Source organism: Ischnura elegans, chromosome 2 (genome assembly GCF_921293095.1).
Source record: "Ischnura elegans chromosome 2, ioIscEleg1.1, whole genome shotgun sequence".
Taxonomy (NCBI): Eukaryota; Metazoa; Arthropoda; class Insecta; order Odonata; family Coenagrionidae; genus Ischnura; species Ischnura elegans.
In genome coordinates this window covers 123,772,704-123,798,697 of record NC_060247.1, presented here as the reverse complement: position 1 = coordinate 123,798,697, position 25,994 = coordinate 123,772,704, and the positions used below count along the sequence as shown (strand labels likewise).

At 37.5% G+C, this 25,994-nt stretch overlaps 1 protein-coding gene across 1 annotated transcript in view; it reads right to left on the bottom strand.

Annotated features, from left to right (window-relative positions):
* LOC124154579 (tripeptidyl-peptidase 2) overlaps nt 1-25,994 on the bottom strand; it is a 48,126-nt gene that overhangs the window by 3,124 nt on the left and 19,008 nt on the right. The window contains exons 11-22 of the mRNA XM_046528399.1: nt 25,301-25,502; nt 21,615-21,771; nt 19,020-19,216; nt 18,120-18,304; nt 11,924-12,141; nt 11,705-11,830; nt 11,197-11,305; nt 10,525-10,820; nt 8,926-9,004; nt 8,471-8,618; nt 6,521-6,944; nt 3,111-3,330 (exon numbers count right to left, since the gene is read on the bottom strand). Of these exons, the coding sequence (XP_046384355.1) occupies nt 3,111-3,330; nt 6,521-6,944; nt 8,471-8,618; nt 8,926-9,004; nt 10,525-10,820; nt 11,197-11,305; nt 11,705-11,830; nt 11,924-12,141; nt 18,120-18,304; nt 19,020-19,216; nt 21,615-21,771; nt 25,301-25,502 (2,361 nt within the window). The remainder of the gene's footprint in view (nt 1-3,110; nt 3,331-6,520; nt 6,945-8,470; nt 8,619-8,925; nt 9,005-10,524; nt 10,821-11,196; nt 11,306-11,704; nt 11,831-11,923; nt 12,142-18,119; nt 18,305-19,019; nt 19,217-21,614; nt 21,772-25,300; nt 25,503-25,994) is intronic.

The following is a 25,994-nucleotide window of genomic DNA, read 5'->3' as shown; positions in this document are numbered from 1 at the left end:
AAGTAAGCAGCTCCAGAATTCTTTTGTTGAACCGCTTTGATTTGCAAACTTCCAGGGCAGTTGAAAATGCAATGCAGAAATTGCAGGAGCACTGTCGCAATTGTACTAACCTCTCTGTCCAGAATCCTCTCAGCAAGTCCCATAAAATTACTGCCCTGGAGTACTATGCAATGCTCTGGACCATGAGTAAAGGCCGTTTTACACGGTACACGTAATTGCGCAGTCTGATGTACGTGCGAAGGCGCAATCAAAATTGCGTAGTGTAAAGCGGTGAATTGCTAGAACACATGCGAGAATGCGTGGATGCAAGACGGCAAAATAGCCCCCTGTTCTAATTTCGTTCATGCATTCGCGCAATTCCACGCCATTTTAGAAATTGATGCAGCTCTAACCTGCGCAATTCCGTGCCCCGAGTAAAACGGCCTTAAGAGCTAACTGTAAGGCCTCAATTGATAATGATATTTCTCATGCAACAACACAATTTTCGCCTTGGCAATTGAATAATGAGAAATAAGTTGATCCACTAAGGAATATCAAAAGCTTCGCCCATTTCAACACATATCTCATGGTTTCCAAGATTTATGACATTTAAGATTTTACTCTCATATAATTAATATAAGTTTAAAATCAGGTATGTGCACAATGAGTGGTTCATAAATGGAATCAGCCATGGACCCACATTGTACTACATGTCAAAATGGCAATATTGGCTTCTCTCTGTATGTTTGGTATGTACCAGCACTCTTTGAAATGCCACTAGCCACCACAAAACTAAATCAGTTTTTAACATTACAGTCGGATCCGGATTTAAGGTCTTCGCATTCAAGGTTTTTCCGCATTTAGCGTTTATTTTTTTGGGTCCCGGTTCATTCCCTATTAGGACAATGTAAAAATTATCCGTATTTAGTGTTTCCGCATTTTGCATTTTTCCGCATTTATGGTCGTAAAAATTTGTCCCGCTCAAGATTTTTTTGCCCGATTTAACGTTTTTTCATGACGGTTCATCCAAATCTTCGAATTTATTCTCATCAACAAGAACAGTCTCATGAAAGTTTACCAAGAGTCGATAGAATCTACCGGGGAACGCTTCTTCAACTGCTTTCTTCCGCGAGCGCAGCCATGCGACCTTCGACTCACAAGTTGGGTGGTTTGTCTTCTCGTAACGTTTCGCTCCCCTTCTGATCCAAACACCAGGTACTTTTTGTATTAGATCCGATCTAATGGAGCAAAGTCATCCCTTAATAACCTCGAACTACCTTATCCTTCACTTCTTGAACTTGACTTCGATGATACGTGACGACTGATGACACGAGTTATCCTCCGAGGGCCGCTACAATAATGGTTTTCTCGTTATGTTTTCAATTGATGGCTTATGCCCCTTTCAACTCTACTCCCTACGGGCAGTCGATTATTAGCCCAATATTTTTTCAGTCGGCTACTTTCTCTGTTCAAAAGAGGAGGCCCAATATCAATTGCGCAGTTCACTAGAAGATTCTTTCCATAATCCATTCCAAGGTCAGTTTCCACGGAGGAACAGCGAAAGAACAGAGGAAGTGTTTCCCCTGTCATGACCATGAGTGAGAGCATTCTTTCCCTACGAAACAACATTATTTTACATCGTAATTTAGATATCCCGGAGCCAATTTATCGACATGCGGCTGGTTGATATCGCTGTCGATTCAAAAATATTTATCTGGTGCTAATTAATGTCAAAAGAGAATGACAACCGGAGTTATGACGAACTATCACGGTCCATGACTCTAAATAAATCGCTCATGCTGGAAAAAAAAATCACCGCATACTCACGGTAGAATAGATGAGCGCGGAAAAATACGAAAATCCGGCAGGTGGTTGGTGGTTGACTTCGACATCATAACCCTGACGAAATTGCCAACCTCCAGAGGCACTGACAATTTTTCGGATGAAATCCAGTTCTGTTGAAGGTTAAACCTTTTCACTTAACAGAGTTTAGCTAAACGTTATTCAAGCTCCAACCAAATTTTATTAAAAGCTGCCGAGAAACAAGGCGAGTTGGAGTCAAGGTGATCAGCGCGCCGCGTAAGCAACTTCTCCCGGCTCCATTCGACCTGCATAAGGCCGTGGATATATGACAACGAATCTGGCGTTATCATCGAGTTGAATCACCATCGACTTGTACGCATACTAAAATAAGATTCTACTTTTTTGAATGACCTCGAAATCCAAAATGTGCGCATAGGAGGCTTTTTAAAGGCTCATAAATCCCTTGTTTCGCCGAGGCAACAGAAAACGTTAAGTTAGCAAAATTCCAGAAAACCTCCCTTTTACTAGATATTCGGTAGTTTAGAATTCGGGATTAGCGATCTTCTGCTGTCCCTTTATTTCACTCATTCCTCATGATTTTTCGAGTACCTACTTACACCTTTTCTTATTATATTAGAAATGCTATAGTCACCTACATGTCACTTTTACAGAAAAAATTCTAAATTTCATAGAGACCACTGAAATATGCATAAAAATGGAATCACTAATGTCCATAATAATAATCTGTGTGGGAATGCTTTTAAGTTGATGTTTATTAGAATTTTCTTAAAATATTTCATTAAAACAATTGTCATCCTCTCATTACTTATTTTTACTACCCATTTTTTTAGCTGATTCCTGAAAAGTATTATCCAACCTTCATAGGGCAGAGAACATTTCATTAAAGAATTTTTTGCTGCATTCACCACCTTTTAGTTACTTAAAATAATATTTTTTATTCATAAAAAGCCATTCCAATCATTACCATCCCTAAAACCTGAAAAAAATGGCAGGTCCTCATTTAGTGTTTTTCCGCATTTAGTGTTTTAAATTGTGTCCCCCCTGAAAAACCTTAAATCAGGATTCTACTGTATTTATTGTTTTAGCAGACATTAGATAAAATAATACTGAATCATGAGCTACTGTGCATATACTCATTAACAAACTTAAATAAAACAGATCTTATTAAAAAATGCAACCAGCAACAACGTGATATCCTGGTATTAATACTAAATACAATCACTACAATATTATTCATTGCTATCATTGAAAAGAAAAAAGAAAAATGAAAAATACACTAAGTATAAAATTATAAGAGAGTACTATACCTTGGAATCAGTTGCATCAGCAAATTTCAAAACATCTCGCATTAAGCCATCTATTTCATCTAAGGATGCAGAAGTGGGACAGGTATATAACGAAGAGGACAGTTCATTGCATTCATTACTTGTTCCCTGATTCTCAGAATATATTAAGTAAATCTCACTAAGAGCACAGCCTTTTCGGACAAGGGATTCCAAAAGAGACCACTTCTGTTTGTCCATTTGTCTGCAAGGATAAATGAAAGGTGTTATAAAATAAAACATTTGAACCTGAATGAATGCATGAGATTATAGGCCTTAATATTTAGAAAAGTATGATAAGTTTTGGTTCCATAACAAATAACAGAGCATAAGAATACAGCCAAGGCCAGAGAATAACACAGCTAGATAAAAAATTTTGATAATCCAGCATAAAAATTATATCATTTAATAACTTTCACTAAGTATTAAGAGAGCAAAATGAAATCATGATTTTCAGCATTCTAAGCTCCACTTCAATATGCCTTGTCTACTGAGCCACAGATGTGGCAACAGTACCAGGAAGACTACCACAGAGTACAGCTTCACTAAACCAACATGAATACAAAGAATATAAAAATTAGCAAATCATTGGCCTAATGTTGGCATTTAAAAATCAATTACTATTGCTTCACTAATACAATAGATGCATAACTGATTTGAAAGTGAAATGAACAGAGTCTGGCAAGATCAAGCTTTGACCCCAATAGTTATAAAAACCTTGAAAATAGAGCAAACATGCCATTTAACACCCATTATCAGAAGTCACTGGCAGGTCAAGCAAGACTCTAAGAAATGTTTTTCTTCCCAAAGTATATCAAAAAAATATGATATACAGTAAACTCCTGATTAACTGTGCACCGTTTATCCCTGTTGTGCATTTTCCATGCACGAATTTTACCCTCCGTTAATGTTTTCCGCCATCTTTGTAAAACATAAAATCAGACTAATAAACACCAGGATTATTATCGTACACATTTTAATTAAATGAAAAACAGTTAATTATTCCATTAGAAATAATAATCGCAAGACAAAACACTATCAAATATGTATCCCTGTACTCTGTTGGATAGAAGTAGAGCATTCATTCATAAGATGGTGACATATAAAAAAAAATTAACCTCACATCATTACGAAGTGGATACCATTAGGAAAAAGGTAAAAATTTCTTGATGATGAATCTCTCATGGGCAGCATTCAAATCAAAATATTTAAAACATATCTCTTTATTGTATGACATTATATAGCTTATTTGGCCACAATCATGATTTAATTTTCAAAAAGTTACACCAGTTAATTTTCAGCCCCAATTACTAGTTTAGCTCTTTCACCAACTTCTCAAATAGTTCTTTCTAAATAACAAAAATGAAATTTTTTCTGGAGGCATTGGTAGGTCTTTGTACAGGTCAAAGAACATAATTTCCAATATTCCCGGAAGAAAGATTGACAAAATTGACATATTTTTAAAGGAACCTTCGAAATTATGTTTATTAGGTATTTGTGCATGTAAGAAGGAGCATAAAGTTCCCCATACTGAAGAAGCATTTTTGAGAGATCAAAGGACAAAACACAATGAGCTGTTAAAAAGACTTAAGTACCCACATTTTGGCTTCAAAGGTTATTAAAAAAAAGAATATCTTATTTCTAATTGGCATATAAGTGGTGATGGAACATTACAGTAACAGCAGCATTTGTTATCTTACTCTGCGGGCTTACTGGGAGCAAGTTGGCAGAGCGCCTATCAAAACTGGATCATCTTGTTTCTAGGCAGATTTAACCCGCGAAGAGACACGTGGGCGGGGATTTCCTGATTGATCTAGAAAAATAATTCCTACTCTGCACACTGCAGTCACTTCTGTTTGACACTTCATCTAATCTACTATTTGTGCTGTCTTCAAGCTACAGTCCATAAACATGAATAAGAATATTAATACTACTTTTTATTTCATATCGGTCGAATCCCCGCCCACACGTGCCTGCGCAGGAATAATTCGTGGAAGAAACGGCGAGACAAAGTGGTCTGCTGTGAAGTAAAACATAAAGATCTTAGAATTGAGAGATGCAATTTTCTGAAACGTCTACCAGGACCTCTGGGTAACACAGAAAATGTATCTGATATTTTGGGCTCTTGGTAATTTTTTCCTGATGATTTTCATGTATTCTATCCTTCACAAACACAAAAATACAAAGTGTACAGGGTAGTTGTCTGCATCTAAGGGATGCAAGGGAAACACATAATTGAAATGAAGGCCCTTTTGTGATTACTGTATTTCGCTGGGATGCAAAAGTCAAGCCATAAAAATATTTTGATCTGAGGAGCGTAGATTGAACAGGAACTGAATATTTTTGACTTGTAATAGGTGTAACTAGGTTCAAATTTTGCTTAGAATGTTGAGATTTGATAATATTTGCGAAAGAAATCAATTTAAGAAAAAAAGAAAAATTTTCCCCTGTAGGGACATTTTCAAAACCTTTCTCAGAAAATGCCAGAATAACTACAGTTAAAGTGAAGCAGTAACAGTAGATTAGATGGCTCCACAATTCCTGGGTAGATGTTTCCATGTTTCAATGCCGCCGAATTATGGGATCAAAATATTTGCCTGTTTTGATGCAAAATAAAATGACACCGGTTATATAGAAGTGCACGTTGGAAAACAAAATAAGTGCAAAGTTTGTTAGTGCCTCTAGTCAAGGAAATTTCATTGATAACATTACTTAATGATTGATATAGAGTCATGGACTCAGTAGTCAAAACTTTCATTATCACTCTCTTTTGACATAAAAAACCAGCAGCTAAATATCCTTCAATCACTAACAATACTAGTAGCCATCTGATTGTCATTACATGTAATCCACAATCTACTTTACGATGTAACATGATCTTGTTGAGTAGAGAGAGAATATTCTAGCTCACCCATCGAAGAAATGTCAGGGAAACACTCCCCAGATTTTTTCACAGTTTCTGCATGGAAACTGACCGTGGAATGGATTAAAGAAAGGACCTTTGCGAGAGAGGGAAGAGGGAGGGGGAAGGGAAGCAATACATGAAGGCATATCATCCAGGTTGTAAGTTGAAGCCCTGGAGCTGCATTCATGGAAGAATAGCACTTAAGAAGCGCTAATACCCCATGGATTCAACCGACTCTTGCCAAAATTTCATGCAAACATTCTTGTTGATGAGAATAGGAGAGATTATTCTAGGCTCTAAACTATTTTTGTTCATTAACCACCGCGGTTATAACAGCAGTTGCATGATTAAATTGCTTAATGAAAAAAAAGTGTACCTAACACTGAAGAAATTGCAGATACCACTGGTTCCTCGTGTTCCAGATTATCAATCTTCTACTGTAATTGAAAAACTATTTCTTGTTATCTTAATAATGAATGCACTTCCATACCCTTTTATTTTACTAGCATCTGGCCGGTTGTCCACTTTCATCCCGTAGTATGCAAGAAGAGATGGTTGATTCACAGCCTTAATAACTGCATCAGCAGCATTCACTATCTGGCGTAAGATTGAGATGGCCTTCTCCTGCCTCCTGTCATCCCCAACGTCTTTCTCTCCATCGTCACCGTGATTGCCCTTCTCCGAGCTCGCACTCGCTTTCTCGTCTATCTCCTTCTCCCCCTCCTTCACCTTCTCAGCCTCCTTCCCTCCTTCCAACACCCTATCCACTCCTTTCCTCTCGTGATCCTTCTTCTTTTCCTTCAGCTTCTCCTTCTCAGCTTCCAGGCACTGCAGACGAGCAACATGAACAGCTAGGTGGTCAGGATGAGATGACTTGAGCTCTTCGTACAATACACTGCTTTGTGGACTCAGCTCTGCAAAAAATGCAATAATATGAAAGAATATTTCTTTTGAAAAAATATGCAAAATCTTACAATTAATGTGTGTACAAATGTCAACGCCATTCTAAAAAGTCCAAGATGCTTAATGTTTGTCAAGTAACACAGATTGGCGACCAACCTATATAAGTAAGTGATTGATATTTGTGCCTTAGGTGGATTTTCTTTTTATGACCTAAAGAGGGCAGGGAGGGATTTGCTCCTTATCCCCACACCTGTTGGTTAATGTTTTGGTAATCTAATGTTTTCCTGGGTTCATGCGTTTGCAAACCTAGCCTCACTTGCTGACACACTGTGCTATGGGTGGCATTGCATCATCAAGATGTCCGACACATACTGAAGGTGGAACCTGGGCTAAGTCACTCAGTGCTCTCGGCCAATTTTCTTTTTTACACTGTTCACTATTTTGTTTAACTATGAAATGCCTGGCACATCTATAGCTCTTTCAAGTTCTGGCCAAGTGCAGACGGAACGAGAGGCAGTAAGTATAAACATAAGTAAAGTGATCAAAAACGTCCTAAATTAGAATTCCAACTGGACATAGACAATCAGTACATGCCTCTAATAACATAAAAAACTTTAAATTTTGTAGCAACCTATATTTCATAATGTTACTGCTTATTTGTGTAAGAACCTTGCCACTAACTTCTTTTCTGCACATACAAAAGTGCCATTTACTGATTTTAGGCAACAATTGAAGATCGAAAATCTGGAAATCTATGTTGCTATGATTTTATTGACAAGGAATGTACTCCACAGCTCTCACTCTTCCTGATGCAATTTGATGTTCAAATCAAAACCAGTGACCTTCACCATGTATTTCCTATTCTTTAAATACAGTTGTAGCTATTTGTTAGGAGTTCCCTGGATGACAGATCGTACACATTTCCCAAAAGAAAACTTCATGGTCCATTGTACAAGGGATCCACTATAGATCATTGAATCTGCCATCACCACATCCTTAGGTAATACCCCAAATCAAGAAGCATTATTCATTAGCTGGTCTGTTACTCCAGCCTCAAGTTCTGATATCCTGATTGAAGCTCCCATATCATACTATTAAGATTTCTTTCCTCTTTCATATTTTAATCCCATACATGTATAAGACAAAATTTCACATATGTAGCTATAAATACGATGATTCAGCAAAAATTAGTAATGGGCAACAAATAAATTAGAACATTTTTACCAGGATGTAATGAACTTTCAAATTTTTCTTCCAGTAAACTTTTTAATGATATGGCTGCTGGATATTTATTTTTAACTTAATCCACAGTTTTATAAGAATGAGTTAGGTATTGAGATTTGCCTTTTTTGTGTTAAATATACTCACATTCATTTGATAACCAAAAAAAGTTAAGTTTAGGGTTAACTTGTTAAAGAAAAACAATGGATAAGATAATTTTAAAAAGAAATAGTATTGCTGCAGTGACTCATAAATGTGATGTAATGGAGGATACTATTATGACCAAAACCTGCGGAAGGTTAAGTAAAATACATACCCATTTTTGATAGCCATGTTGTCTTGAGGTCTCTCAGTGCCTCACAGTACTCCTCCCACTTAGTCCTTTCCTTATCCTTGGAATCAACTTTTGGAGAGGCAGATTTTTTTGGTGCCTCAGGAATTATGTACTTGAAGGGATACACATCCTGGATTTGAGAGCAGAAAAAATTAAACTTTCTTGCAAAAAAACATTAGCAGATCTTAAGTTCGCATTCAAAAGTTTAAGGCCAATAAAAACAAAGTTAAATTCCTAATAAACTGAGACCGACTGAGCACAAACTTGGAATCTAGTGACAATTAAAATGGTTTGTAAGCAAAAATTTTGATCAAGTACCAAATTGAGGTACAAATGATGTGATTAAATAACCCCTTTTTTATATGAGGCCACAAATAACATCTAATCCCAGTTAAATCTTTACAGCTAAACTTATGTACTAGTAAATTTATTCATACCACTTTCTTCCCAATTTCATCCTTGGCATATGATATAGTCCCTGACAAATACTGTCCCAAAGTTGCACTTTTAATGGCTCTGAAAAAATAAATTACATTGCAATAAATAACAGGTTGCCATAAAAAAAATCACCGTTCTGTTGCATTTTCATTGTGATTTCACCTCAAAACAACTACTCAACTCTTTCTACTCATTCTCACTTTTCTCATTTTACCCCTATTGCACACTTTAGTAAATTTGTTGGCAATATTAACAATCACCTATAGGGTATTTCACTAGGCAAAGGGGACAGCATCAAAGATAATAATGAAGACCACCTACTGCAGATTAGAAAGAAAAGCTAAAGAGTTCCACAAGGACAAAGACTAATTTGGATTCAGAAAATGCTAGGGTGTACAAGAAGCAATATTGACCAGAAGGAAACTTTTAAGAAGATAATGGAGGGGGAAAAAATTATTAATGAATTTTTGGACAAAGTGAAGGCTTCTGATGGTGCATATTAGAATGCCAAGCATAAAATTCTGAAAAAATGGAGAGCTGTTCAATGACCATAGAATTAGGTATTCTTAGCCATTACAATACCTAAGTAGGGGTTGAAGAGGCCAGAAAGGAGTGTGATAAATGCCCCCATAATTGTAATTGTCTACACCAGGAATGCCATGAATGAAATCAAAGAGATGGAACTAAGGTTGGGATATACTCAACACAGATTTGCAATTATTCCAATAATTGTTTTTCACTCCAAAAAAAAATGATTCCCAATGGTAAGCAATGCAATGGGAATTTGTTCTGTTTCAAAATTTTCATTCTCATGATGATGTGACCCCTTGCACAGAGTCTTTAGAGAGGGAGGAAGAAAACTACGAAATTGATACTCGGTAAGAAAGAGAGGAGCCCAAGACCAACCAAACCTTGAAGAAGTGTAATATTCTATTGACAAACCTATCAAAGTACCTAAGACAATTAACAATCAATTATTGCAACATTAGCCCATTTGGTGCCTACCCTTTAACTTGGTGTATGGCAGGAAAACCAGGGCTTTATAGACAAATTTGTAATTGTACACTTTGAAATGTATTTTGAGAATAATATGACTCTTGTTGAAGCAATTTTCTTGAGGCAAAAATAACTGAACTGGTAATCCATTCGAATTGTGTTTTCTTAAGAACAACAGAGGAAAAAATAATATTTTTTTATTTTACCATAAAAGCTCCTGGCTAATGCAAAGACCATTGGAATTCTTCAAAAAATTCCTTGGGGCCACTGAGCCCATAAGCACTAAAACAAGGAATATAAGTTTAGATATTCTGATAGATATGGTGGTAGTTTTCCATTATCTACTGACTCATCTGCTTGGGGAAGGAATTATACACAGAAAAAATTCTTATTTACCCACAAATATCTCTCAGTTTTTAAAAATCTCAGCACTTATTTGACTTTGGGCCCTATTGAAATGTTCAAATAAGTTATATTAGGAAGTAAGAACGACTATCCAAGAATTTAGTGACATAATTTGGTGAACATTTACATTTCAGACCACTTCAATGAAAGCCTCATACAACACCAATAGCAACTACAAAATGAATATATTGATTTACTTCTCATTAGTGAGAGGGGCAATGTAGATGGGCAAAATGGATCCAGGAGAGAGCTGCATCACAGGCATCTTCTTTCCTCCTGAATGTGGACCAGATGCAGACGACGATCCCGTAGATGGTGATCCAGCAGAGAGCATTGCCTGCGAATATGATGCATACACATCCAGCGAGATTGGAGAGGGCAGCCGTTGGGACAAGAGGAGAGGGAGGTCCGAGAGTCGCTCAAGGGCATCACGACGTTCGTGGCGCACATGAAGCCGTAGGATAAAGTCACCCTTCTCCACTTTTGCTACATACTGCAAATAGAGAGCAAAAGAGTAATATTTTCAATGGTTACCTTAGAAATCATACGTTTTCAGCAAATTAAGTTCTAAAACATGGTTTCCAACTATCAATTCACATTAATTTTCATGAGAAAATAAATCCCTGGACCGGGAACAAACCAATGACCTTTTGCCACTGGACAGACCATTATGCTACGCACAATCACCATAGAAAATGAGGAACCTGAATAGCGTAGTGGTCTGCACAGTGGCCTGCAAAGCAAATAAAATTTATTGAAAACAGTCATCGATTTATGAAGCTGCTTTCAGGGAATTATCAATCAATAAATTAAACACACACACACAAACAAAGAGTAGTGGTTAAGTAATGAGATTAATAATCAATCACCTTGCATGGGTAGGCATCGCCTGTGGCAATAAGCTGTTTGTTGGAGTCAAACATCATCCACAGCTGTGATTCAAATTCTGACTCATACAGTAGGTCACTCAACAATGTACTGCAATGAGGTTAGAGGAAGTTTTTAAGATTAAGCAATACAGTGGTAAGGAGTAAAGAAATACAGACTATTTCCCTCAACTATGTACACATTATGTGTATTCAATCAAGTAAATTCTACATTACTGAAAATTTCCACTAAGGTTACACCAAATACTGATGGATAGAATGATTTACTGAGCATTGAATGAGACTGTATATTGAAAGAAAATAGGCTATCAACACATTTCCACCATTAACAATTTTATACAAATTTAAAGATAAGAGAAATATAAAATCAAATTTTCTACCTCAGCTCATTTAATGGAATGTGAGTAAATAGCATTAAAGAAATTCCTGAAAGTTATACTCGGGTTAAATCCAAACTAAATAGGTAGCATAAGCAACATGAGTACTTTACCTATTTGGAGTGATTTCTGTTGCCTTCGCTACATGGAAATTATAAGTTAGATGTAATTCATATATTTGTCTACCAGGAGGAATGACATCACGTGTTGTAAGAGGCCCAATTTTCGACTCTGAAGGCCTGAAAAAAATAATAAAAAGTAAATTAAAAAACTGTCACAATTACATTAAAACATAGATAATATGTCAACACAATAACAGCTACACTCCTCACCTGAGAACTTGGACCTGATTTTTGAGGGAAACAGCTGGAGCTACGTCCTCATGACGTAGACTGCTACGGACTTCCACCTGCATTATACCTTCTCCTCCGTGCATTGAAACCACTGGATGCTCAGGACGAAGACCATGGAACTCTATTGAATAATCCAACCAAGCTTTCCCTAAGCTAGCCCACCATTTAGCCACCACTACTTCAAGGACCACACCACCCTGAAAGAGTCATTGATGAAGCCAAAAATTTAAGGAAATGATGCTCCATTTACTAGTACACCCATGTCTCGTATAGCGCAATTTCGATTAGCAAATTTCGATATAGCGCAAATTCGCGGGGAAACATTGCAACGCAGAGTAGCCTAATCCAAAAACTTAAACGCTCTCATGATAAAACGTGAACTTGCACTAAGTACACACGAAATTTCTATCATTTTACGCATATTAATATTATTGCTTGCCTCAATTCTTCTTTTTTGTTTATATATTAATCGAAATCCATTCCTGTGCAATGGCCAAAAGTATTACTCGTCATTGGGTCCAGATAGCCGGCCTACCGAAGTAATTTATCCCGTCTCCTTAACAGAATGAGTTAATTTAGATCATTAATTAAGCGTGGGGCTAGTGGAAATGAGTTTTTTTTAAGCAATACTGGTTGAGACGTGATTTTTGCCGTCATAGATTATCGGGCGATTGACTTCCAGGTAGAGGGTCTACGCTAAAGCCTTCAAGGTCATCGGTATTCACGGGGGAGAAATGGAGCGGTGGCCGAGTTGCGCATGAATAGCATCAACACATAAAAGGGTCCGCTATAGTGTCTCAAACACAATGGCTTCGTTCCCTCCCTGCAGTCGTAGGCCTTTTGCGTCTCAGGAATACAGTTCAGCAGTGGAAGGTGATTTAGATAGAGCCATACAGAGTAAAAACCACGAGAATATGGCAAAAAATAGGAATGCGTGTAGAAAAATCAAGAATTTATCAAGAAAAACTATAAACCTAGAAGAGGAATTGAAAGAGGTCAATTGCTTTGAAAATGGAGAACGTCAACGCGATATTGCGCGGAAGTTTAAACGCACCATGCCTTATTCTGAATAAAGACGCGGTTAAAACATCAGTGACCTCAGCCGCACCAACTTCAACCAAGCGGTTTACACATACGGAAAGTTCATAGTGAATCAGTACAAAAAGACGAGAGTGGAAATCGCTCCGAGATATTTAGTGAAAGCTCCGGTTGGTTCCAGAATTTAAACGGCAAGCAGGTATTTTCAGTGCGGCGATATCTGGTGAATCTGCAAGTGTGGATAGCGCAGTCACCGCAACATTTTCTGATGAACTCCAAGCTGTAATTGAAAGTGGCTCCTTTCCCCCTTAACCAGTTTTTAGTGTTGACGAGACGATATTGTTTTGGAAAAGAATGCAATCTCGTTCATTCATTTTCAGGGAAGGAAAACCTGGGTCAGGTTTCAAGGCATTTAAAGACTGTTTCACGTAGCTGCTACAGCAGCAGTCATTATAATGACTCGGAGGACTTCAAATTAAAATGATTTATCATTCATAAACTCCGCTAGCTATGAAATGGCATTCAAAGTAGCATTTTCCTGTCATTTCGATGAGCGACAAAAGGGCCTGGGTGACGCAATGGTTTTTTTTTTAGACTAGTTTGAAAAATCGTCAACTGCCGGCAACGCATTACGATCCCCTGAGATAGCAGATGTTAGCCCACCCGCACGACAGGAGGGAATTTCAAAAGCACGTAAGAATTTTTTTTAACGTGCATTAAAGTCTTCGAATGCGTGCATACTATCTTTAAAGATGTTTTAAACTATAAAAATTTATTTAAATAAAGTTTTATAAGACTTTTTATGGGAATTAGATGTTTTAGAGGAAATTCAATACCCAAGACCTATGCTACCAGGAACGCATCCCTATCTTCCCAATGTTAAAATGCTCTCGTATAACGCAAATTCGTATAGCGCAAAGACCCCAAGGAACGCATCCCTTGCGCTATACGAGACATGGGTGTATAGTAAAATCTAGATAATTTGGGCCCTCTTAAAATGCGTTAATCATTACATCAAAGCTGCTGGAATTCCTTGGCAAATAGATTGATATCACCAACTAAATGGAATGGATTCTAGAAAATACACATACATACATATTATGGGTAAAAGAGGCTTCCATACAAAGTATTGGTACCATATATGCTCTAAGACATTTCAGGAGGTCTTAACCCCTTGACCTCTGCTCTCCTAGCAATGGCCTAGGCTAAGAAGTTATAAGGCAAGATGCCAGCAAGAGATGCAACGGGTGAAAAAGTCACTGAAGATTTAAGATGTAGGTTAATACCACAGTCCGATGGACATGGCCACTGTTTCCATTTCTGAAGAGCCAGAAGGGAGGATGAGCAGTATAAAAAGGGATATGTATCTTGTATTAACAATCCAAACATTCTTTGTACTTTCAGGCCCGTATTCTTAGTCGACCCTGTAGGGCCAACCGACCCTGGATACATCATAAGCCCCTACATAAACCGATCTCGCCCTACATACGCCACATCAAGCCCTACATATGGCCGTTTTTGGAACAAAACGGGCCCTACTTGATGTAGGGTACCCGAACCAACCCTACACCCTACAAAAACATGGCGGCCAAATATCGTCTGCTGATCACCTTGATTAAATAACTTACGTTGTAATGCATATTAAGGGAGACGAGCTCGCACAAACCATTTTAAAATGTACAGTAACACAGCGGAAAGGTAATAATACTACCACTTTATAGCCACCAAGTTAAATAAATTATAAAATTGACTGAACTTGTGGCGGCCGCACGTCCTGCCTCGCCACCACACCGCTTGCCCGGAGGCAACATAAATCGCGCTCCATCATCGCTTCTCCTCAACAGGCCAGCTAGCCCAGCGGTAGAGTGGTAGCCTCCCAAGCGGGCGGCCCGGATTCGATTCCCCGTGCCGGAAAGTGTAATTATTTTATTTTTTCTTGCCTTCTAGAATTCCTTTCTAGAAATTTCTTTCATGTTCAAGAACAGTAACATAGAACATTCTGGAAGTGCACCAATAGACTAAATCGAATAAATACTGCGGCCTTTCGGCCGGCAAGTCAGTCTGAAATATGGAACGGATCAATAAACATCGTCCAAACCATTACAGTGCCTTATCATTGCTAGCAGACAATTCCTACGCCTGCTACAAACTAATAAGAAGAATATAGCAGTATACAAGCATCTGGTTTCTACGAATATATAATATTTTTCACGTTTGGCACTTGGTATACTTTTGGGAAACCAATACTTCGTTTACGTACAACCATAGAAAACGTATTTTCATGCCACTATTTGCCACATAACAAACTTAACTACGGAAGGTAAAAGCGAATGACGAACCTTGATGATGCAACGTAAGTTCCCACGTCAATGTTCATATTTGCTCCGTACTTATTACTATCTTGTACAGACCGCTTTTGAAGTAATTTGAAGACAATAAGGTTCTACTTTTGGCTCGATATGAGTGTATTTGTAGCGATAATTAAGGTACCGACACGACCTGGCGGACGGCACCAATTGTTTATTTACCTTGAGCTGTTGCCCTAACAATGCGCCCGAAAATTATCGGACGTCTTTTCTTACTTTCATAGTTAGTTCCCATTACGCCACCAGTATGGAAAATTGGCGCTGTGCCATCATCTAAGTCATCTCAGAGAAGTTGACGACGGAATCACCCCCCACCACTTATGTAGGGTCGACTGAGAAAAGCATGTAGGGGCCTTTTGTTATGTAGGGACGGATATGTACGGTCGACTAAGAATACGGCCCTCAAAGATTGAAACAATCTTTTCCAGATTCTCTGCATCTTCTGCAGCTATAAATTTATACATAATTGTTAGGGACATGCTTGCATTACCACCATCGCTTGGAGTATCTTCACTAAGACACTTCTGAAGATCCTGATGCCAGGAATTCTATAAAAATAACCCAAGGGTTTCATATTCAAGGGGCAAAGACGAGACGTTGACAGAGACGTTGGCAAGAAAGTAGGAATGAAGGCTATGGTATTGGATCAAAAATAATATAAAAGCAAAGCCTTCACAAAGCAAAAATCAAAACACTTTTCTTTTAAAGAAGAAACACTGTTATCTTTCCACATCAATTTTAGCCATTTGATTGGTAGGCCACTGCCCTAAAACCCAGTTAATCCTGAGTTTGAGAGTGATTGTCATTCACAGTAAAAAAAATCCTACTAACTAACCATAGCCACTGACCGAGTGTTTTGATTCCTAGAAAACAACGCATGAACGTTATATGCAGTACTATTCCTACTGCGCTACAACCATTGGATTCGTCCCTACCTTGTTTTCTCCTATCCCAATCCATGACTCTGATAATACATGCCCGTGATTATAGCCTTGGTTTTTTTGTCAAATCATAAATATGTACCTATCTAAACATGCAGACCGCCACGCTGGTCATAGAGACAGGCCTTGGAGTGACAAAAATCCTAGTAGAATTACACTACACCACGGGTGACTGAGACCAATTGTCTAGGAATGGATCATGACTTAGTGGCTATGCGTCACCAATCATTTATTAAAAATAGGATGATATAGAAACTAGAATAACTGAGTTTGGAAAAGTTACAGCAGCATAAGGACGTAATTACCAACTAAATAATGGGTTGAAATAGTGAATATTGTTACTAATGCACTATTTGTTTTTCTACTAAAAAAACCATGGCAATACGAAAAAAACGAACTCCTCATTCAACTTCTATAAAATTCATTTGCAAGACATGTTTACAACTATGAAAACACTATGAAGTTCTTGACGTGGCACATAAGAATGCAATGTGCCAATTATCATCCTGAACTAGAATCAGCAATTTGTATCTCTCCTTCACGAGATAATAATTCTAAGATAATAAAGCTGAAATAATCCTCTGTGAGGAGCCAAGTTTTGACTCCATTCACTACAGCCTGTAAGTTGGAACTAATTAGAATGATGAATTTTTGTTCTGGAAATCACTGAATTAGAATCGTACATCAAGAATTGTGACAAAAGTGAATAATTGTTCATTTTCCAGAAATTCATACCAATGTTTACTGGAAAACAGCAAATCATTAACCAAACCTTGTAGATGACTGTGCGAAAACTTCTTAGTATCTAGAAAATTAATAATGCTATTCAAAAGGGGGATAACTTAAGAAACTGTGATTGCACTTCCACTAGCAAGAAATGCTATGGGAGCTAAAATGGAGCTATCACACCACTGAGGTTAATAAAAAGCTTTCCAAAGCTCTCTTTATTTTAAGAAAGCTAAGTCCGATAGTCCCTTCTGATTATATGCAATCTATATATTATGCTTTTTTCAACAGCCACATAGATTACGGCCTAGAAATATGGGGTAGTGCCCCTGATATAAAATCAGTGTTTCTTTTGCAAAAAAAGGCAGTTAGAATACTAACTAATTCTCCATCTCGTGAACACTGTCGCCCACTATTTATTAGATTGAACATTTTAACTATTTACAGTATGTACGTGTACAGAGTTTTACTATATATGAAAGAAAACCTTGATCTTTTCCCTATAAGAAGTACAACTCATAACCATAGCCTAAGAAATAAGAATTCCTTATCACTAAATCAGTGCAGATTAACCAAAACCCAATTCTCCATACATAATTTAGGTATCAAGCTATTTAACCATCTCCCTATCTCAGCCAGAATGGCTAGCTTGACCAAATTCAAGAGTGTGATTCACTCATGGCTAGCCTCACAGCCATTGTATTCTGTCAGTGAATATTTTACTCAAAACACATGTGATATTGTATTCTAATATAATCATATACTTTCTATTATATTTCATTTATTTTTATTATTTTTATTAATTGTACACTGCCTATGAACTGCGACTATCTTTTCTTGTACATTCTATATGTATGTGCAATTGAATTTCATCTGTGACGAGGTCTGTGTATCTAATGAATACTATTGAATTGACCAATAAAGATTATTATTATTATTATTATCCCTTGCTGAGTTAGGCCATGAGGGGTAGTATCATGCAAAAGTTCACTGCTTCTTTCTATTCCCTTTGGAAGGTATAGCTGGATTAATAAACAATCAATTTCTGATCTTAAATTGCTACATTAAACTAAGAGTGCATCAAAGGCAATATTTCTTACTTACTCGCACAGGAAATCCTTGCACAGCATCCAACTGAGGGGCCACACTAACCATTTTGTGAAATTCCAACGTTTTGCAAACTAGCTGAGGGCGGAGTTGGAGGCAATGAATTACAAAGCGACTACTACCACTGCAAGACATTCCACTAATCGCCTTTTCTCTCTCAGCAGGCAACTGAAGTCGTACCACTAGAAAAACATTATAATTCAGGTCACAATGATATATACACAGTGACTACAAGGGAAACATCTAAGTCAATAATCAGGTTTGCATTTGATCGCACCATTGACAAATACTTTGCTCATCTTTTAAATGCAACAAAATAAACTTAGTGACAAATGAAAAGATTTGACTCACTTTGAACGTTATAAAACAGGAGATATTCATAAAAAGACCTCCGAAGTGTCAACAATAATTAGCAATAATTCAATTTTTTTGAAAATAAGCTACAAGTCCAGCAAGGAAAGTATCAAAAGACAGGGAAAAGCAACTGAACAGTGAGTCACCTCATATAGATGAGTGGGAAAAAAGCACATATAGGTGAACCGTTTGCAGTGAAAAACTTAGGAATTTGGGATGATTCATCATGCTAATAGAAACTTATTCTAGAACCTACAAACTATACTTGGTAACATCACTGGGGCTAGAGGAGTTGTGAATGTGGTAAGCAGTACCTAGGGACACAAGCCAGTTAAAAAGAGAGGAAAAACGGCACAGGAATATGATAACAAGGCAATATCTTTCAGTGCATTAGAAAACAATATGTACCAGAAGAAACACATCATGATTGCATGCACAGAAACATAAATATGTACTCTCATAATACACTCAATCATGGGCTATCCACTTTTACATAAAATATAATGCACATGAAGAATGAGACAGAAATAAGATCGTTCTTACCAGCCCAAGTAGCATCTTCTGGCACCATGATGAAATGACGCTGAATGCCTCCAGATTTGAAGTACACATCACGGAATGAAAGCATCGGACGACAAGTACCACTCACAGAAGACAAGACTTGCTGTGGTCTCACCACTGTTATAGGAACCTCAAAAACAGGCCCTTTGTCAGGACATAGTATGTCATATGCTTTAACACTGAAACAGATGAATCAAATATTCTCATGGTCACTCGCACAATAAAAAATAGGAAATAACAATTTGAAAAACACAGAAATATTTTTAAAATTTTCCAGAAACTCTTAAAAAGCATATAAAGTCAAAATGTGAGTTATGTGGGAAAAGGCAGTCATTTAAACTAATGTAAAAAGTTTAAAGATACATATTAAAAAAATATCATCTGATATGAAAGAAAATGGCATTTTGACTTTGGAATCAAAGATATATCTTTCTAAAAAAAAAGCAATACATCATTGTGGTCCAATAATGATATTGGAATCATTTTCAATTATCATCCACATTTCACAACCATTAACAATGCTACTCAAAGTCTAGATATTACCAAATTAATACAGACATCCCTTGCTTAACATGCAGTTGCTTGACAAGGCTTTTGCTAGAACCTGATTGTTTTTTAAAGATTACTCTGGCTTAGTTTGGTAAACTCCTGTCTCAAACTCAACTACAAATGCACAAAAAAATCTTGCATCACCTATTTCTTGGGTAATCAAGTAGGGGAAAGCAAAAAAGAAAGATAGGATGTTATTTACATCAAAATTATCATGAATTCAATGACCCCATAAAAGAAATTTGGATTGTTGATCACTAAGAGCATACATACATCTAAGGATGTGCAAGGAAGTATGCAAGTTTTCTACGTAGGGCACTTGAAACAGAATAGGCTTTATTTTAACTGACTCTAAGTCAAATTGCATCGTATCATGACTTTAAAACCGCTTATTATGAACATTAAGGTACATAATAAGAATTAAATCACATGATAAGTAATAATTAGTCGCGTAGGCTCCATTTTCCTGTTTTCACTGTGTCGTGGTTGCGTTGGTGACAACAGTTTCTCCTGCATTCCAGCAGGCATCTTCAGGTCGAAGTGATTATGCCGTGTTTTGGCCGTCGTTATATAGGCAGCCCAGTGGTGTAGGTTCTTCCTGATTGGTCGCCTTGCGGCCAATAGCATAGGGGTATGGGGTGAAGAGTCTCTTCCATGTACTGTGGAGTTGGTAGCTATCCTCTCGATTGAAATTATGAGGATGTTTGGATATTTCAATTGCCTCTTGGATGATCCTCGGAAAATATCCATTATTGTCCATACTCAAGTGCCATAAAGAAATATGTTTCAAATATAAGTCAAAATGAATTGCTCCATTGCCTCAAAGCTTATATTCCCAATTGTAAGGAGACTCCTCTTAATAAGAAGTGCTCCCTTTCCTTGGGCAATTCAACTGGCAATTTTATTTCAAGCTGCATCCATCACTGGTCACTTAGATTGAAATGACTGATATACCTCTGTGGTATGGTGAGAATCTGATTTAAAAATGAAAATCATCATTCCCAAACTTAGCAAAACTTAGCATTAGATTTTCTCATTTTAGCAATACCTCAGCTCATTTTTGAGAAATCATTTTTTGAATATGCTCAGTAGTTCCATATTGCTCCATTTAGTAAGTGACTTTTGTCCTCAAATCCATAAGGTTGAAGTGGAATGAACAACACCAGTTCAATTTCTTTTGAATTCATAGGAGATCTTGCCATAGAGGCATTTGGTGCCCGAGCTCTTACGAACTATAAAGAATGGCAGCATCTCAAATTAGCCATTATCCCTGGTACATCAAACAAGAATCAGACTATTTATTCTGTGATAAATTGAGCTATTCTAGAGAAAGGCAATGCAAACAAGTGTCAGCCCAAGGTATCACTGTGTGTTAAATATACTACCCTGAATACACCTTTGCTCATCAAGAAATTCACTTAATGCAACACTCTTCAGTTTCAAGTTATTCTTTCAAGTATCTTTTGGGTTAATAAGGGATTAACTTTAGCCTTTACAACATCTACACAAGTTCTAGCAGCAATGGATCTGTTGCTGTTTGTGTTTCCAAGCCAATACATCAACAAGTAAAACACTGATTGACTATACAGCTGAGTTCACAATACACACGGGCCAGGTGTACAGATTAATAATGTGAAGTGGGGGTACACTAGGCGGTGTGTGTGTTGTGAGGTGGACAAACCTTTCGAAGATGACTCCAGTGCCACCATAGATGGTCATTTCAAGGAGGGAGAAATATCTCCAAATTTAGAGGGGGAGAGTGGACTATCTGCTGGCAAATGGTAAGAATGCAATGGTCAGGGTAAAATGTAGCAACTTGTTAAACCTGCACCCATCAACAGCTTTCAAAAGTAAACAAATAATAGAGGTTAGGAAGGGGTGAAGAGAACAGAAGTGATAGAAGGGGAGAAGTGAGAGGACTTGTTGAAGGAATTACACACACATCACATGATGGCCAATTAAACTTTAGATAATCAGTGTACACATTCCTGTATTGTAGCAGTTGGTTGAACATATTTCGATACATACCTAGTGGCATGAACACCAGTTTCAAGGCCTGTAGGATCCACTCGCACAGAAAACACTCTGGCCATGTGCATTAAATCAAGGTGAGATGGACATTCAACCCAAGTTTCTGAACATGTCACGGCTAACTTCAGGTTGAAACTTATCTTGAGAGCTGGGTCTGAAATAAAGATAATTTTACTTTTAACAAACAAGTTATTGATTACATTTCAACTTGAGGGAAGCGATTAAACAATTCTAAAATTGTATAAGACGAATTGTATAAGATAATTATACATATTCCATAATATCACTTTTTTAATAAATTGACAAAGACTCTTCTGGAAATGTGCTAGGATTCATTGGACCAAGTTTTGAACAGCCAAGTCTATGCTGATAACACTGATTTTCTTCCATGAAATTTCTGTACTAGTTGGTTACTTTGTGTGGATTTACACTGTTGAATTGTCCAAGATTATTAACCCTTCACCTGCTCCCATCGTCCATAAGCGATTGCCTCAGCAGACTGCTCCCATCGTCTATTGACGATTTTCATTTATTAATATATTTTGAAATTATTTTATCGCATAATTGTAATACATGTCCTTAAGTTCATTATTTGAAGTAAAATTAGCGGAAAATTGGTCAATTAAATATTTTTGAAACATTTCTTCTTTAAGTAAAAAAAGTTATAATTAATAAAATTATGCAAAAATAAAAAATATATTATCATTTTTTTGCGCCTGTGGGGAGCTCTGTTTCAGCTTAATTGCACAGTTAAAGGGTTAATAAGCCACTACCAGAAGAGATAAATGCTATGAATTAAAACAGTAGCAAGCACTGGTGCAAATGTTAATAGCTTGTTCAAATAGTTGTATTACTTGTGGTTAGCATGGTTTGGAGTGCAACTACGGTAGACTCTCGTCATTATGAATATCACGGGACAGAAAAACCGGAGGTTCGTAATAACGAAGTTCGAATGAACGTTTCTTTTAGGAATCGTTGAAAAAAAAACGGTACATAATAAATGCCATTAAATTATGTGGAAATATATATAAACAGGAAAATTCGTTTCAGTTTCTCAACAGAAGAATGCTGCGTAATGCAATCGAGGGTTGATATCTTCCCGAATACAGTAAGTCCGATATACGAACTAGATGCATTCCAAGACCTTGTTCTTAAGTTGATAAACCTACAGTCCGGCCGCCGAGAGTTGTCTGATGACAGGCAGAATGGTCCAGGTCAGGGTAGGGGGCTAGGTTGCCAGGTAAGAAAGGGAAACGCCTACAAAGGGTTCCACGAAGAAAGGAGCCAGAAGGGATGACGAGCGTGAAGGACCTAGAGGAAGAAGAATCACTTGTTTTGTTGATTCAAAGAAAGGGCTTGTTTTGGTGGATCAGGCTTGTTTCGGTGCTCCTGGTGCATTTGACAACGCTGCATGACTAGGCGAGGGTGTGAGATGTGTTTGGGGGACAGCGATTGGCTGTAAACCGTGCTGGCACAGGGTTATCCACCCCCCCCCCTCTTCTTTTTACTGTGCCTTCATTAGACAACTCTCGCTGGCCGGACTGTATGCAAGGAATCAACGAGTATGGTTATCCTCCAGAATGCAACACTGCATTACACTTTTGCGCTAACTCACGATTGTGACGAACTGATCTATCTGGGCGTGTGACACATCCGTAAAAATAGCTCCCCGCAGTGATGAAGAACATACAAAACGCTGAACAGTTCCTACACTCACACCGGATTCACAGCCACATGGAGAGTTCCTCTACGCCACACTGCATAGCATCAGCCAAATCGAAAGGCACCAAATTCGAAATTTGAAATTTTTGATTGCTCTTATCTCTGGAAATTCATAAATCGAATGTGCGTAGGAAGAGGACTAAATGTACGTCCAATTTACGAGCGGTTATTTGTGGGCCACCATGACTCCTTAGGAATGAAGCTTATTATATGATGTTGCGTGTAAACTGAATAAAGAACTATAATTGATGCTCTTGGGCAAAGTACACGAGAAGAACTTAAACGTGGCGCTGTTATTAAAACTTAATGTAGTGAATATCCACCTTAATGCCGTTCCTTATGTGTGGTACATACTTTGTAATAAAGTTCATTGTGTAACCGCTGGGACCGGGACTGAGGTTTGTAATTTCGCAAAAACGAAAATTTCGTAATAACGTTTCTTTTCCTATAGCTTAGATAGGCCTTTTCATCGTGACCAACAATTTGCTTTGTAATAACAAGAACTTCATAATAACATTGTTCGTATTAACGAGAGTCAACTATAGTAGCAAACTTCACCAGCAATTGGGAGACTCAGGTTCAAATTTTGGTCATGTCAAATGATTTTTTTAAACAGCAGGTTAATTTTTGTCTGTCATGACATATCTTTCCACCAACACATATGACTTCATACTTGTTAATTTATACACAGTGAGTCCTCGTTTAACGTCACTTACCGTTCCTGAAAAATGTGACGTTAAACGAAATGACGTTAATCGAAGCACAATGTCCCATAAGAAACAATGTAAAAAGTGAATATCGGCTCCTAGACCTCACAATTCCTATGCGAAAAAATTTTAGCGTATCATATTTGGGCCATTTCTTACGATGGGAATGCCAAACTATGACATAAACACGAGTCCCTGTCTTCATTGACGGCAATACCAGCAGCGACGTACATCCTTCTCCATTTTTGTATCTTCCCGCGTTTGTTTTTTCGGCTTCGCTATGGTGGTCACCTGGGCATCATCGCCTGGGCATCATCATCACTGAAACATCGTCGCAGTTACAGGAACCAAGATTATTGAGAACACGGCGAAAAAGTGACGACAAATACTCCGAGTTCTACCCGGAAATTTTCCTAGAAATCACTTTTCAGGTTCCAGAAAACCGTTATGTCAAGTAAAATTTGCTAAAACTTTACTTGACATTTACGCACTTAACATTTGCGCACCTACCTAAGAATTCATTTTGCAGAAAATTTGCTATAAACGTAATCGAAATTGACAATAAACACACCGTTTTACACTTCGTTTAGACTGACTGTATTACCGCCCACAAAACGAACAACCTGCAATGCCCGCCGCTTCGCATTTTTTCTCGCGCGAAATTTAAAAGACCACCTGACGTTATCGCGAAGCAAAGGTGCGATAAACGAATGACGGTCTCAAAATTTTCGTGACGTTATCGCGAAATGACGTTAAACGGGGTGACGTAGAACGAGGACTCACTGTAACTGTTAAATTGTGTTATTAATTTATGTATGGCTATGAATGCTCTGATTTCTCATACCTATGTTAAATAAATTTCACACGACAAAAACACATCTGAAAAGTATACACATGATAGAGTATATAAAAATTTACATGGCACTTGCTGTTTGGGAATCTATTTTTATCTATGATTTTGTTCATTAGCACAACAAAGAAGCCAGTCACCATGTCATTTACTTCTAATGGAAAAGGCTTCAAGAGCCTATAATCTATCACAATATAAATAAAAAAGTACATAGAAACACGTGTAATAGGCTTTATCTATTTTAATGCATTAACTTAATATTTAGGAGTCATCAGTGACAGATATCCGTCATCACACAATATTCAGATGTAAGATACCATTAAAGTAATTTGATGCAGTAATACTATTCGATTAAAAATTTTCCAAAATGAAAAATTTGTGCTTGGAAGAGCAATTAAGATTACCTGCTTCCTCAGCATTGGCAAATATAGGCTCCACAGTAACAGAGAAGTCTCGAGGTCGGTCCTGTAAGCCTCCTCGAATGTGAATTCCCTTACAATTGCCAAGCCCAGTTGTCCCTCCACCAAATCCACAAGTCACATGGAACCTCACGTCACGATCTGGTTGGTTACAATATGATGTCAAATGTTCAAATGCCTTTTCCACCTGTATAAAAAAACATAGAGCATGAGATATATAGGTTCCTTCAAGAACGAGGCGGAGAGAAAAAATCTGACAAGATATGAATGTAAAAAGCACAAGCATGTACAGAGAGTTCTTAGTCATTTGAGATGAATTTCTAAAAAAGTTGATCAATTTTCTTAACTCTAACTCTTGCCTTCTATGCCAAGTTCTTTCTGTCCAAAAAAATGTAGTTTTTCCCTTACAAGGGTTATATCCAAACCTTATGATTCAGAATTTTTTGGGAGAGGAGGGCAGGGGTTTTCATGTTGCCAGGGGGGAATACATATTGGGAGGGGGTAATGTTGAGGGGATATACTGAGCACTATATCTTAAACATTTCAAAGGATTAGTAGATTAAGACATTATAATAGTTCTACTGCATTTTTAAAATGGAGTGTTTTGTTATTAAAACAACATTTTTAAGTGCATCATATGCAGTCAAGTTCTTCCTTGGATAAGTCCTTCTGCTAAAAA